The sequence below is a fragment of the Mustela erminea genome, chromosome 11 (assembly GCF_009829155.1).
Source record: "Mustela erminea isolate mMusErm1 chromosome 11, mMusErm1.Pri, whole genome shotgun sequence".
NCBI classification, from domain to species: Eukaryota; Metazoa; Chordata; class Mammalia; order Carnivora; family Mustelidae; genus Mustela; species Mustela erminea.
Genome location: NC_045624.1, coordinates 62,985,169 through 63,000,294, shown reverse-complemented (window position 1 = coordinate 63,000,294; position 15,126 = coordinate 62,985,169). Strand labels below are relative to the sequence as shown.

At 35.7% G+C, this 15,126-nt stretch overlaps 1 protein-coding gene across 10 annotated transcripts in view; it reads left to right on the top strand.

Moving 5' to 3' along the window:
* Positions 1-15,126, top strand: part of PHF14 (PHD finger protein 14) — a 170,767-nt gene that overhangs the window by 26,991 nt on the left and 128,650 nt on the right. For all 10 annotated transcript variants that reach the window (XM_032303977.1, XM_032303975.1, XM_032303974.1 and 7 more), the window contains exon 5: positions 10,419-10,578. In XM_032303977.1, coding sequence (XP_032159868.1) covers positions 10,419-10,578 — 160 coding nt within the window. The remainder of the gene's footprint in view (positions 1-10,418; positions 10,579-15,126) is intronic.

The following is a 15,126-nucleotide window of genomic DNA, read 5'->3' as shown; positions in this document are numbered from 1 at the left end:
TCCCTCTTAGAGTTGCCTTCTGTTGACCATAGCAATTACTATTATGTGCATAAACCACCTAAATAATTGAAAGTTCTTTTTTTGTGTTAAATGCCCCACCCCCACACATGGGACTTGCCTGTTACTTTCTTTGAGTCATAGATCCCATCAGCATTTCTGTCTCTCTAGTGTTGCTCTTTTTACCACCTAGAGAGGATTGAAGAGAGATGCACAAGTTTCTCTATGGTGTTGATGTAAACATTAACTGCTATTTAAATGAATTTCTTTTGTTACCTTGATTCTGTAAACATTTAAATGTAAGATTTGGTGCTAGGAAAGTGAAGGATATACCAGATAAAGTGTCTGCTGTTTTTATATAATAGGGGAAGAAATCATGTAAAATAAAAACAAAGAATAATGTTTTATAAGTGAGTTATAGATTCTGTGCTGTGGGTGTATTGAATGCATCATACCTTATTGGTAAATCTAGGTGGTTTGTGAGTCAGTTGCATGTTCCGTTTTTGTAACTGATTTCAAGGCATTCATTGATATATCAAACTGAGCACAACCCCTGTTTGAAAACAGAATTTTTTTCTTGTTACAAGTAAGGGAAAGGGAGATAGCTCTTATAGTACTATCTCCCATGGGGTTAGTACAGGTAACTTTATTCAGTGTATTGGGGGTGGGGTCAGGGAACTCATATAGGTACTTCTGGTACAGTTATGTATGCTTAATATGTCAAGATGCTCTTGGATACATCATATGTTCAAAAAATGGCAGAAGCCTCTCTACCCGTTGGAGAAGATTTTAGTATTCTAATGAGCTAAGGATAACTTTATAATTCAGGGGGCTTTTGTGCAGGTCCTCAGCTCCAACCTAGCTCAAACTGGCTCTCCTAGGAAGCTGTCAGGTGAGACACACCTGACAAGACACTCCTATCAGGGAGACACCTAGTTGGGTGTCTCCTTGGCTGGAACTGTCCGTTCTGCAAAATAAACACACTCCTTCCCTGCCTTTGTCCCTTCTCCTCCTCCTTTTCTGCTGGTAGTGTTCAGCCCTTTCATTTGAGTAACTTTCTGTTGCATCCTAGCTAACATTTTGATAGGCAAACAGTAGGTTGCTAATCCTTGCACTAAAATATATATTTCTGAATACATTGTATTTAGCTTACTGGTTTTTAGTTCTGAGAAATTTTAAGGTGTTTATGATTTGTACTACATTTTATACTATTAAATTCATTTGTGGTCTGTTAATGCAACCTTTTCTTTGCATTTAGAAATCACTTTTTCAAGGCTCCTTTTATGTCTTTACTTTTTGGTGTTATTTTACTGTTCATTAAAATAAGGTTATTGAGCAACTGGAGGATATTATGCTGAGTGAAATAAACCTTTAAGCTAGTCAGAGAAAGACAGTTATATGGTTTCACTTGTGTGCAATATAAGCAGTGAAGAGGATCATAGGGGAAGGGAGGGAAAACTAAATTGAAAGTAATCAGAGAGGGAGACAAACCATGAGAGACTCTTAACTCTAGGAAACAAACTGAGGGTTGCTGGAAGGGAAATAGATAGGGAGATGGGGTAATTGGGTGATTGGCATTTATTTATTTATTTATTTTAAGATTTATTTATTTATTTGACAGAGATCACAAGTAGGAAGAGTGGCAGGCAGGCAGAGACAGGGAAGCCTCTCTGCTTGCCTCTCTGCCTGCTTAATTAACCCACTGAACCACCCAGGTGCCCTGAGTGATGGCATGTGATGTGATGAGCATTGGGTGTTATATGCAACTGATGAATTATTTAACTTTTCATCTGAAACTAATGATGACTAATTGAATTGAAACAAAAAAATTAAATGAGCTTATTGAAGCAGAGATTACTTTGTATTTGTGGAAACAAAATATAACTCTTGTAAAAAGTATTTTCAGGGGCACCTGGGTGACTCAGTGGGTTAAAGCCTCTGCCTTCGGCTCAGGTCATGATCTCAGGGTCCTGGGATCAAGCCCTGCATTGGGCTCTCTGCTCAGCAGGGAGCCTGCTTCCCCCTCTCTCTCTCTGCCTGCCTCTCTACCTACTTGTGATCTCTCTCTCTCTCTCTCTGTCAAATAAATAAGTAAAATTAAAAAAAAAATTTTTTCAGCACAGAATCATAAACTTTTTTTTTTTTTTTTTTTTAAAGAAATGGGTGTAAGACATGGGCTCCTGGGTAGGTCAGTTGTTAAGTGTCTGCCTTCAACTCAGGTCATGATCCCAGGATCATAGGATCGAGCCCCACATCAAGCTCCCTGCTCCTCAGGAGCCTGCTTCTTCCTCTCCCACTCTCCCTTCTGTGTTCCCTCTCTCGCTGTGTTTCTCTCTGTCAAATAAATAAATAAAATCTTTTGAAAAAAAAAAGAAATGGGTGTAAGACAATTTTTTAAAAGATTATTTATTTGACAGACAGAGATCATAAGTAGGCAGAGAAGCAGGCAGAGAGGGAGGAGGAAGCAGGCTCCCTGCCGAGGAGAGAGCCTGATGTGGGGCTCGATTCCAGGACCTTGGGATCATGACCTGAGCCTAAGGCAGAGGTTTTAACCCGCTGAGCCACCTAGACATCCCTGGGTATAAGACAATTTAGAGATATTTTGTATGGGTATAATCTTATTTATTTTTTTAAAGAGAATGTGAAGTAAAACCTTGATGAATTTATGGATTTTTTATTCTGTGGTAAATAATCAGTAGCAAATAGTTTTGTTGTATGTTTGTATGTACATGAGAAAGCAATACAAGTCTGGAAGAATACACACCAAAGTTTAAAGTATGTTTATCTCTAGGTGGTATGATCATGGGAGATGTTTTCTTTAGCTCATTTTTTGCCAACTATGTGAATTAGGGATAATAAGTTGTTTAGAGGTATAGTCTTGAATGATTGAAGCCACTGTACCTATCCAAGATTGGAATCTGTGAATATCTTGTTAGCAAATTCCTGTGTTTTTTATGTATTCAGAGTCTAAATCTCCTGAATGTTTCTATTTCTGCCATGTTTGTGGCTGATATTTGGGTGGTATACAAAATAAATATTAATGGTTTTTAGAATAGAGATAATTTCTTTAATTGTCTGATGTTTCTTCCAGTGGTCTCAGATTTTATAGTGGAAAAGAATTACCCGGGTACTTGATTTTTTTTTTTTTTTTTAAGATTTATTTATTTGAGAGAGAGAGCACACATATGTGTGCATGTGTGAGGTGGGGGACAGAGGGAGGGGAGAGAGAGAATCTCAGGCAGACTCCTTGGCCAGTGAGGAGCCTAGTGCTGGGCTTGATCTTAAGACCCTCAGATCATGACCTGAGCTGAAATCAAGAGTCAGTTGCTTAACTGACTCACCACACAAGAACCCCCTGAGGTGCTTGTTTAAAACAGATTCTTGGGTACTACTCCTAGAGATTCTGATTCAGTAGGTCTGGGGTGGGGATCTAGTATCTACAGTTTTAAAGGATACATTGGGATTTTTTGTGGGGGATGGGGTTAGAGATCATCCTTTGGGAGACATTGTGTTTAGAGGGAAGTAAAATTTGAGAGGGAAAAGGAATGGGTAGGTGGCTGTCATCCTAGAGCTTAAGGGAGCTACAGATACAGGTCATGGCAAGGAGCCAGGACAATGAAGAATAAAGTATACCTTCTGGTATAAGGCAGGTAAGACTCACAATAAAATTTTTAAAAGTTTAGACTTTTTTATTTCTTAGAGAAGTGGTTGGGAACATGGCAAGAAGAGATAAAATGAAACTCTGAACACAAAAAATGATGGTTCAAGCTGATAGAAGGTTGAGACTTGAGGCAGATGGGAGCTAGGGTGTAAACTTCTAAACAGATGCACCTCTTCTTGCTCCCGTTCTCCTACTGTCTTCAGGGCTGATTTTTCTGAAATGCACATCTGTTCATATTATTCCCCTATTTAAAATCATTTTGTCCTTTTAGAATAAAATTCACACTCACAGCAGGATTCTTTTAGATTTCATAGTCTGCCAATTTGAATGACTTGCTTTTCCGGTATTAGAGGGCTTTCACTTACACTGTTCCCTCTTCTCATATTCCTTATGTTCCACAAATATAACTTAAATGTATAGGTGTTAAATTAGTGTTTACCATTGCCTTGTCTTATTAGGGTATTTGAAAAATCATTTTTATTAAAATATTTCCTATTAAATATAAGTAGCATATAAAGACAGAAGTTGCAAATATGAAAGTACATAAAGTAGAACAATGAATTACTGGCCTTCATCTGAATTCTGCTTCTTTCTTTCTTTCTTTTTTTTTTTTTTTTACTTTGTAGCTTAGGAAATTACTGTTCATGTTTGGTCTATATTCACATCTGTCCCTCTCTGCAACTCTCTTAACCTCCATACAGGTGCTTTTCATTTAACTTTATCATATTTCTTGAATACATTTTCATAGTAGAACGTATCAGTATAAATGAGCTAGGGAAAACATCTTCCATGATCATATCACCTAGAGATAAACATACTTTAAACTTTGTGTATATTCTTCCAGACTTGTCTTGCTTTCTCGTGTGCATACAGATACACAAACACATTAAAAAAAAATTAATGTCTGGTAATATGAAAACTTCGTTTTTTTTTTTTAAAGATTTTATTGGGGGGGGGAGAGTGCAGGTGCATGGGGGGAGGGGTAGAAGGAGAGGGAGAGGAGAGAGACTCTCAAGCAGCTGCTGAGTGGGGTGGGGCTTTTTCTCACAACCCTGCAATCATGACCTCAGGCAAAATCAAGACTTGTTTACTTAACTGGCTGAGCCACACAGGTGCCCTTGTGCAAATTGTTCTTGTGACCTCTATACCTCTGTTATCACAGTGGTATTGCCCTGATCCCAGTCCAGGATCCACTCACATATTATGCGTTGCTTTTTGTGTCTTAGTCTCCTTGAACCTAAAACAAATTTTCTGCCTTTTTTATGTCATTCATGACCATGTGTGGAAGAATGTAAGCCAGGTTTTAGAATAACTTGTAGAATTTCCCTCGATCTAGATTTGTCTGTTTTTTTTTTCCTCATAACTAGACTCAGTTTAAATATTTTTTGGCAAAAGTACTATGTCAATGTTTACCTCTCATTATACTACATCAAAAAAAGTACGATGCCAGTTTATTTAATTTTTCGTGGTAGTTAAGATAGTATCACCTAGTATTGCCCTCGACCCGCAAGGACGACAAGAAGCCCCAGTTCAGGTTTATCTTCTCTCTCTTTATTTCCGCAAGTCTACCCACATATATACGCTTACATGACCAATCAGCGAGCAGGGTACAGGAGGGAGCGAATCAGGCTGTGCACCTAAACGAACAACTTCGCTAGCAACCAATGCTGTTTACTTCCTCTTTGGGCGTTCCGCTTAGTCTCCCGAGGCAATCCTACCCTGGCAACTAGCCAGGCGCCATCTTTTAATGGCGGAGGCTGCCCTGGCCAGGGGCCTGCCTCCGACAACCTAGAACTCTCCATTTTAAAGCCATTTATTTTTCTTTTGGGAAGTAACAAGTAATCTCTGAGGTAGTAACTTTGAGACATTGTTAATATCCTGTTTCCTAATAGCCTTTTGCATAGTGGTATTAGGGTTTCTGTCAGAATCCATTATATATGTAGTTGCAAGATGGGGATTTTTAATTCTGTCATTTCTCTACATTAATAGGCAGCATTTATTTTATAGAGAACTTTTCTCTTTTGTTTCTTTTCGGTTGTTATTGTGCTCTCAGATATTATCACTTATTATCTGATTACTCTAATACCTAAATTGTCCAAATTTGACCAGTGAGAGCCCCTTCGCCAGGGGACCTTTTGTGCAGGCTTCCTTGTACATACATGAACACATATCACATATGCATATGCTCTTGCTCTCTGTCTCTGTCCCTAAATAAATGCGATAAATACCATGGGACTTTCCCTCCTGTACTTGCTTCATTTCACTCATATGTTAATCTGTTAATATTGAGATTCTTTTCATGTGAGTACAATTGGTATATATTATTCTTTTTAATGTTATATAGTTAGCTATAGAATGGTTCAACCGTGATGTCTTTATTTTTCTTCAAGTTTTTCACTTGTATATAGTACTAACAGGTATGTGTCATATATAATCATGTAATAATTTCTGTGGGATAGATTCTTAGAAGTGAAATTGCTGAATCTAAAGATAAGTACATTTTAAGTTTTAAAGAGACAGAATTGCCAGAAAGATCTTCAAAAAGACTGTACTTGTTGATATTCTTACCAACAGTATACAAAATACTTGATAACTGCATATTAGTAAATTTTCTTTCAATCTTTTGGAAATTATCACTTGATTAAAATATGCGTTCATGTTATTATGAGTGAAGTTTGGTATCTTGTGGCCACTTGCATTTTATGTTGTTACTTGCCTTGCATTTCCTTTGTCATTTCTTAATAAGTTTGCTTGTCTTTTTCTCATTGATTTACTGGAATTCTTTAATCCTTTCACTGCTATATGTGTAATGGAGATTTTCCATTCTTGCAAATATTTTTTCCACCCTTTCATGTACTTTGTAACTTTGTGTTATTTTTCATTGTTTATAGAATGTTCCTTTTAAATAAAATTACAGCAGTGGATCTTTAGCTCTTTTTTGGAAGTTTTTAAGTTCCAGAATGAATTTTTATATAAAATTAATCCAGAGAAAGGGAAATTTTCTAAAGCACAATGGGAAGCTAGTCTTGCTGGTTTCTTTCTTTCTTTTTTTTTTTTTTTCAAAGATTTTACTTATTTGTTTGACAGAGAGAGAGAAAACAAGTGGGGGGAAGGAGAGGGAGAAGCAGGGTCCCTGCCCAGCAGGGAGTCTGATGTGGGGCTCCATCCCAAGACCTGGGATCATGACCTGAGCCGAAGGCAGAGGCTTAACCCACTGAGCCACCCAGGTGCCCCTAAACATTGTTTTATAGTACTTTAAATTCTGTTTTGCATGGAGGAAAGAAAAAGATCTTAAAATGTATTTAGTCATTAATTAAAAGGTATCAGAGTGGTTATACCATGTTAGAACTTTGGTCTAGAGGTCAGAAGACTAAATAGGTATGGTGGAGAAGTATTGGAAAAACGGCAAGTGAAGAACTCTATAGAGGTCATAACACACTGTGAATCATCTTTCAGGGGCATTGATGCTGAAGAAGAAATACTTAGGCACCTGCTGGCTGCTCTTTGAACTTATGTGATACTTATCTTCTAGGTTACAGAGTAGGGATTTCCTAGAAGAACTGCTAAAAAAAATCATTCTTCAGGTTGTTTTTAGGTTTAATCTATGCAGATTTTTGCCAGTGTGTAGAATATTCTTTAAAAAGTAGAACAGAAATTTTGCTTTATTGTAAAAAAACTGCTGTGATTTACCTTGATTTTGGCAAATGAAGTGAATAAAATAACCCCACAGGGGCTTTATTATTTTGGCAATTGCCTACTTTGTGTGAATACAGATGAAAGAATTTACTTCAAAGGAACATTATTTTGTAAAGAAAATAGATTTTTTTCCTTGTAGTATTGTATAAACCTTCGAGATAGCAGATTAATTTTTATTGTTTTGTTTTGTGATTTTTCTTTGAATATGGTATTTTGCTTACTATTGTGTTTACTGAAAAATTCTCTTTTATTGGTGATTAATAATAACTGCTCCCAAGGAGAAAATTGTATTTCCTTTTCATTTTGGGATTTGTCATCTAAAAAATATATACCTAAACAGAAGTGAAGATAATGACTATCAACTACAATTTAATGATATTAAAGAATTTAATAAGTTTTGATTTCTTTGCTCATCTTGTGTACTATAGTATAGCTACTTTGAAATCTTTTCTTTGGCAAGTTTTTGTATGATTGTCAGGTTACGTTAAGGTTCACTGTTAGAAAGCCTTTGAATAGCATGAAGATGACAATTATGGCATCTGTTTGAGGCAGCTTATGTAAGTGATAGTTGCATACCAACTTTTTAGTTTTCTGCTACCAGGCTATTTTAATTATAACCTATAGGCAGTGATAGCATTGTGTGACTTAAATAGTTACACACAACTATTAACCTGTTAGTGACATCTAGTAAATTAATGTTGGTACTTTAAAATTACTTACTCATTGTGTATGGTTCTTTTCTTTCTGGGTGATTTAACTCAGTATTTATATATTTATTCATTTATTTTAATTTGAGTATCTTTGGTGTTTGTGAGAAGACACTGTCCAGTTTAGGCTTCAGTTGTTTAGTGTGTAACAGTTCAAATAATCACGTCTTACACTGGATGCACATAAACCTACCTGTGTGGTAAAGCCTTTTGAGAGATGATTGTTGCTTACATATGTTTCTTACAGTGTTTTTTGGTTGGTTTGTTTGTTTTTATTTTTTATTTTTTTTTTTAAAGATTTTATTTATTTATTTGACAGAGATCACAAGTAGGCAGAGAGGCAGGCAGAAAGAGAGGAGGAAGCAGGCTCCCTGCTGAGCAGAGAGCCCGATGCAGGGCTCGATCTCAGAACCCTGGGATCATGACCTGAGCTCACTGAGCCACCCAGGCACCCCTTTTGTTTGTTTTTAATGTCTTCAGTTTATAGAGGTCACTTTGGATGCCCCTTAGAATTTGACACTTAGACTCTTAGAATAAACCTGGTCAGAAGATCCTTGGGTGGTTGGTTTATTTGGCTATCTGTAGAAGCAACCTATTTTGGAGAAGTAATAAATGTGTCTTAGGAGATCAGAGAAGTGCCCACGCCTAAAGGTGATGAAGGCCTAGAATTGTATTTACTTCTATTTATGCATTAATTTTTTTTTCTCTTCAGGTTATTTTTATCATGAGGATAGTGTCCTTCTTTCTAGAAAAAGAGAAATTAGGTAATGTGAAGTTTTGTGTCAAGCATCATGTAGGGAAAAGAAAACTATTTAGGACTCGTGATTTTTATAGTCCATAGTGTAAGTCATCAAGGGTTCGTCATGGTTTTTTATAGTGTGGGTGAAATGATTTCTGGACTTTTCAGTTGCCCTTTATTGGGTTCCATATTTATCAGTACTATGTCAGTGCCAGTACATTCTTCTTGGTATTTTTATACTGAAAAAAAAAATTACTCATGGTAATGGATATGACATCACTTTCTAGTGAGTTTGGTTTGTCACACACTAAGAGCCTCATCAACACTGAGTTCATTGAAAAAATTGAGTTTCAGGAATTTTAATGAGAACCTGATCATACCAAAATGTTCACAGTGATGTTTTGCTTGAATTTCCTATTGGCCTATATGTTTGATATCTAATACACTCTTTTTAAGCTCAAAATCAAGGAAAATATTTTTGATTTTATAAAAACTTTAAATCTGGAAGTGCAGATAGTAACTTTAAATATAATTTGTAATTGTAGATATGTATATTTGTATTGATAAGGAAACATTTTGCTCTTAATAATTGAAAGGTAGTTAAGTGTAACATGACCTATTCTAAAATGTAAAGACCTATACTAACTAACCTTCTTTGTTTGCAATGAGGATCTTTAAAAATTTTTATCACATTTTATAATTAAATAATTTAACTTCTCTCAGAATATTGAGTTAAACAGAAAGAGAATAATCTGTTTTCATTAATTTCAGTTATGGATAAATTTTTACAGAAGATAGACTTATAAATGTTTAAAAAGATCAAATGTCTTCTAGAACTTCAAGTTGGCTCCATTGTAAATGGAACTCAGTTTGTCTAACTCTAGTCTGAACACTTCAAATTGTTCTATAACCTTTATTTATGTCTGTGTGGGTTTCTTTATGTATTTTTCTTTTACTAATACTTAACTTGTGTTTATGGTTATAGGAGTTTGTGTTTTACCTGTCATCTTCAAAGTTAGAGACTTTTTTGATTGTATATTTGTTTTGTGTGAGCATGGTCTTAAATAAATTTAAGTGTCCATTACAAAAGGAGCTCCATAAATACTAATCAGTAGTTCCTGGCTGCAATCTCATTTCTCCTTAATGAAAATTTCTATTTTTATGTAATCTTTTATTTATTTATTTATTTAATACCTTATTCATTTGAGAGAGAGCATGAAAGGGGAGAAGCAGACTCCCCATGGAGCTGGGAGCCTGATCCGGAACTCGATCCTAGGACTCCGGGATCATGACCTGAGCCAAAGGCAGTCCCTCAACGAACTGAGCCACCCAGGCGCCCTATTTTTATGTAATCTTTTAAAGAACTGTACATTTTTCTATTCCTGTAATGCTGTTCCAGTAGATTAAAATTATTTTAAAAGGTCATTTTTGTTTCATTGTGCATACTATGGTAGGTGAAAAAATATTTTTATAAAATTATTTCACTGTTTTGACTTCAATATCATTCTTATAAACCATTAATTTTTCAGATTTGTTCTCTAATTCCCTTTTTCTTTTGTAATTTTATAAATGAGTTAAACAGTAACCTATTTAATCATATCTTTTTTTTTTTTTTTAGGTTGCTATGGAGTTGATGGAGAGAGTGACTCTATTATGAGTTCAGCTTCTGAAAACTCCACGGAACCTTGGTTTTGTGATGCCTGTAAATGTGGTGTTTCCCCTAGCTGTGAACTGTGTCCTAATCAGGATGGAATTTTCAAGGAGACAGATGCTGGAAGGTTGATGTCATAATTCTCATGGGTTAATATGCCTGCTTTATAATGTGTCTGCTTCTGACTATTCTAATTTTTTTCAGTTACAAACTTTTGCTTGATTGTTTCTTTGTTTTTTTTTTTTTTTTTTTTGGCATAGGGTAAATGAACAGTAGGCTACAGGTCAGGGGAAGAGGGAGGAAAGACTATTGGTTACCTGCATTTGCCTTTATAACCATAGTCCCATTAAATCCCACTAACGACTCTAATGAGACAGGTGTTAAAGTTTTCCATTTTATAGAGATAGTACCTGAGGCTCAGATCATTAAGTAATTTTTATTTGATCAAGGCCATAAGCAGGTAAACAGTTAGACTGGAGCCCAGATCTGTCTGATTTCAAAAGTATACCAGAAGACAGAACCCTTGCAGTGGTTTTAAAGGGGAAATTTACAGAATTATTATGCTATGATAAGAGTAACTGTGATACCACAGCCTGTACCCCTGAAACAAGTAATATTACATGTTAATTAAAAAATCTTAAAAAGAGTAATGATGTACTACCTGTTGGCTAATTGAATTTAAATAAATAAAGAAAAGGAAAAAAAAAGGTTACTGCAATATAAAAGAACTCTAAAGGATACCCTAAAGCTGAGGGAGAGTATCCAGGGAATGACAAACTTGGAAGACACCGGCCCCCCGAGTTTCCTGGCCAAGCTGGAGTTCAGACGGTAATGGAGAAGTGTAGTTGCAACCTTTTAGATGGCAGAGATGCTTACCTGGGTGTTTGCCTGAGATGTTTGCCTGGGTTAGAACTGGGTCTTTAGTTCTTGGCAAGTGGGTGTCTAGGCACAAGTTGGAGATGAAACTGGGGCACCAGTGTGGTGTCTGCAGTATGTGGGTCTTTGTTAAGAGGGCCGTAGAAAAGTGATCTTTTTTTTTTTTTTTTTTTAAAGATTTTATTTTTTTATTTGACAGACAGAGATCACAAGTAGGCAGAGAGAGGCAGGCAGAGAGAGAGGAGGAAGCAGGCTCCCTCCGGAGCAGAGAGCCCGATGTGGGGCTCGATCCCAGGACCCTGGGATCAGGACCTCAGTCGAAGGCAGAGGCTTTAACCCACTGAGCCACCCAGGTGCCCCGGAAAGTGATCTTCAGGCTAGGTTTGTGAGGTCACAGAGTCAATAGTTGCCGTATGTGGCTGGGGCAGAACCCCAGCAGATGCTCTTCATCATCCCTACTGAGAAGTGCTTTCTTTCCTCCTGTGCTCTCTACCACTTCTACTAAGACAACTTAATATCATGCTCACTATAAAGGAGAAATGCTGAAGGGATTTTGTCCATTATTGCATAGGAGGTATTTAAGGTGGATCTGGAGCTGAGAGGCAATAAATTAATAACTGACACAAAGACCTATGTTTCTTTCTTTTTTTTTTTTTTTGCTACACTCATACTCATCTTTATTACTACATTTGAGCAATTGTCATCATAATTATGTTGACATTTTTCATGCTTTTGACCAAGAGACTTCCGTCTGGGGAGTTTAAGAGTAGTTCCTGCCCTCTTATATTTTATGGATCATTACCTACCTGACCTCCCCATCCTGTACCCCATCCCCTCCCATATAAGAGAAGTACTAAAATAAGTTTTTTATTTTGTGTTGTTGTTTTTTATTTTGTGATTTTTTAATTTTGTGATGAACTATTTCAGTATTTTAAAAAATATTTAATATACATGAATGATAAAATATATAAATTTTCAGCATTATTTTCCATATTTTAATATTGAAAAGTATAGGATATATTTTTTCCCAAAATAAAGATAGTCTTTAAAATTTGATACATGCTACATTAGTAAAGTCAAAAATATTTTTCTTATATTTCCCTATTTTAAGTTGGTGAAAGGCCCCTGAGAAATGTTGCCATACAAGTTGTTGGGATAGCATAGAATCTACCATGGAATCTTGGGAGAATCCTGTGTGTTGATGTGTAGGATAAATGGCTGAAAATCTTAGTTCTTCTTCCTCATTGCACATCCAAAAAGATGAAATAAAATATGAGGCATAACAAATGACTTCATGTATTGACTTGAATCTTTAGTCTCTATTATAGACCTGAGCATTATTTCACATTTGGACTGGCTTGGGCCCAGAATTAGGGAGTTTAGTACAGCACGAAAAGTATAGGTTTTTAAGTTGGACTGCATATATTTGAGTTCTGTTTTTTTTTTTTTTTTTTTTTAAAATAACTGGGATTATAGGCATGTGATTTAACCTTTCAAAACCTCCATTTTCTTAGTACTTTTGAGAGGAAAGAGTTGATTCCTGTAGAACAATACAGTTTCTGGAGCATAATAAGTAGTTAATAAATGTCTCCTTATTTCTAATGCTGCTTCTATTGCTTTTCTTATTACTAGTATTCCATTTCCTTAAGGGGATCATAGAGTACCAGCTGCATAAATTCCTTCTGGTAACTACTTTGTCCTGACAGTTGAAATTTTGGTGATAAATTGTGGTGAATAAGTAAGACAACTTTGGAAAACACAGAGCTTCCTTTTAGGGAAAATAATTTGTTTTACCTCTTTTCTTGTTCATAATTTGAAAGTTCTGTTGAAAAACTGTAAAGTATCTGTCTTTTCATGCTATTATAATCCACAAAATAACTTGTAAAATTGTTTCTGAATGGAGAAAAGAGAGGCCCCTTTAATTAGATTCACTGAGAAATATTTGTACTGACTCTTGTGGATCTTACCTGTAGATACTTCCCTTGATGGTACAGCCTGGCAGAAGTTCTTTTTATAGTATTTGAACATTTTATTTGCATTGAGACACATACTCATCTATAGGCTATGGTGGAAATTATATGTCTTGATATAGTTTGAAGGGTATGGTTAAAGCTTGATAATACTTTGATTCAAGGCAAGGAAAAAAAAAACAAGAAAATTTGACAAGTCATTTAGTATTCTAGCTTCTGTATGGAAAAGAATGAAAAAGGTATTGAAACTGTGTATCACATAGGCTAATTAGACTTTTCCCCCTCTGATTCTGATGGGAGCCATAAGTTCTACATTGAAAATGATGTGCTTTAATGTGTGTGGAAACCATCAGTACTTTTTGTCATTAAATTTTTTTTTTTTTAAATTTCATTTATTTATTTGGCAGAGGCACAGTGAGAGAGGAGAAGCAGGGGGAGTAGGAGAGGGAGAAGCAGGTTTCCCACTAAGCAGGGAGCCTGATGCCGGGCTCAATCCCAGGACCCTGGGATCATGACCTGAGCTGAAGGCAGATGCTTAACGACTGAGCCACCCAGGCGCCCCATCATTCAATTTTTTTTTTTTTTTTTGTCTTTCAATTTTTATTCCATTCCTTAGGAAAAGTATTTTAGCCTGTCTCAAGTGGCTTCTATCTACCTGATTATGGGAAGTATTAGATAGGCTCTAATCCTTAAGATTTCATGCCTAACACTGTGCTGCAAATATTTCATGTTAAGTAATAACTTTCCAATGGCCTTTGTGGTGCTCCATTCCTCAGAGTCACTTAGTAATTGATTACTGAATGAATATAAGAAAAATGAAAATAACATAGTGGAAGTGGATTTATTTTACATGTTGTAAAGGCATTACAAATACAACGCATTTCAAAATCGAATTTGATTGATTGTAAAGTAGTTCCCATTCTAAGTGAATCCTAGATAAATCTAGTTAGTTTGCTTTTTTAAAATATGTGTTTTAAAGGATATATTACTAGTTTCCATGCTAGAATGGCAATTTTGACTCTTAATTTTTCGGTGATTTTATGTGGTGCTTTTTTCCTTTCCCCAGTCAACATCTGTCCTTAAAGCTCCAGAATGAATGTTAAAAGTAGCAAAGATTATTCCTTTTTGATTTCTTCATTTGTCTTAATTACAGAGTTCTAAAGTATGTACAATTAAACAAATGAACAAAAAATTATTCACAACAGGTATTAAAAAGGAACAGAATTGTCTCAGCTGTTTGATATGCATTTTAATAAAGACTCAAGTTGACATCCTCACATCAGTGGTTGGGAAATGATACACTTGTGTGCCAGTCACACTGAAATGGCAGTTTAAATCTGTAGTACTTGCATGACTTGTACTAAAACATTTTCAGAAGGTCAGTATGAAGCAAGCAGCCAGCTGTTGGGTTTATCAAAGATAAACTCCTACAGAGTACAGTGGCATTTAATACACCAGTGGAGCATGAAAAACCTGCGCAAATTAAATTGAGAAAGCAGCTGCTTGTTGAAGATGTGTATCTTTATATTGAACTCCACAGGATGCATTTGGGAAGTGGGATTAAAACATTTTATCAAGAAAATCTTAAAATCTTGGATTTTCTTCTCAATAAAAAAGATAGTTTCTAAAGATTTGTAACTGTTTTTCTCAGTGCCTCTATAAAATGATTCTTAGTCTTAATCTTTTAAAATTTACAGTGTGTCACAAAACATAACCATGTAGCTGTCATAGCCTCTCAAGCTGTGATAAAGCAGAATTTGTTGTTAATATAGTCACAAGTTTAAGAGAGGTTTGCTTTCTCATTTTTACCTTCTTAGAGAAGTAATGTA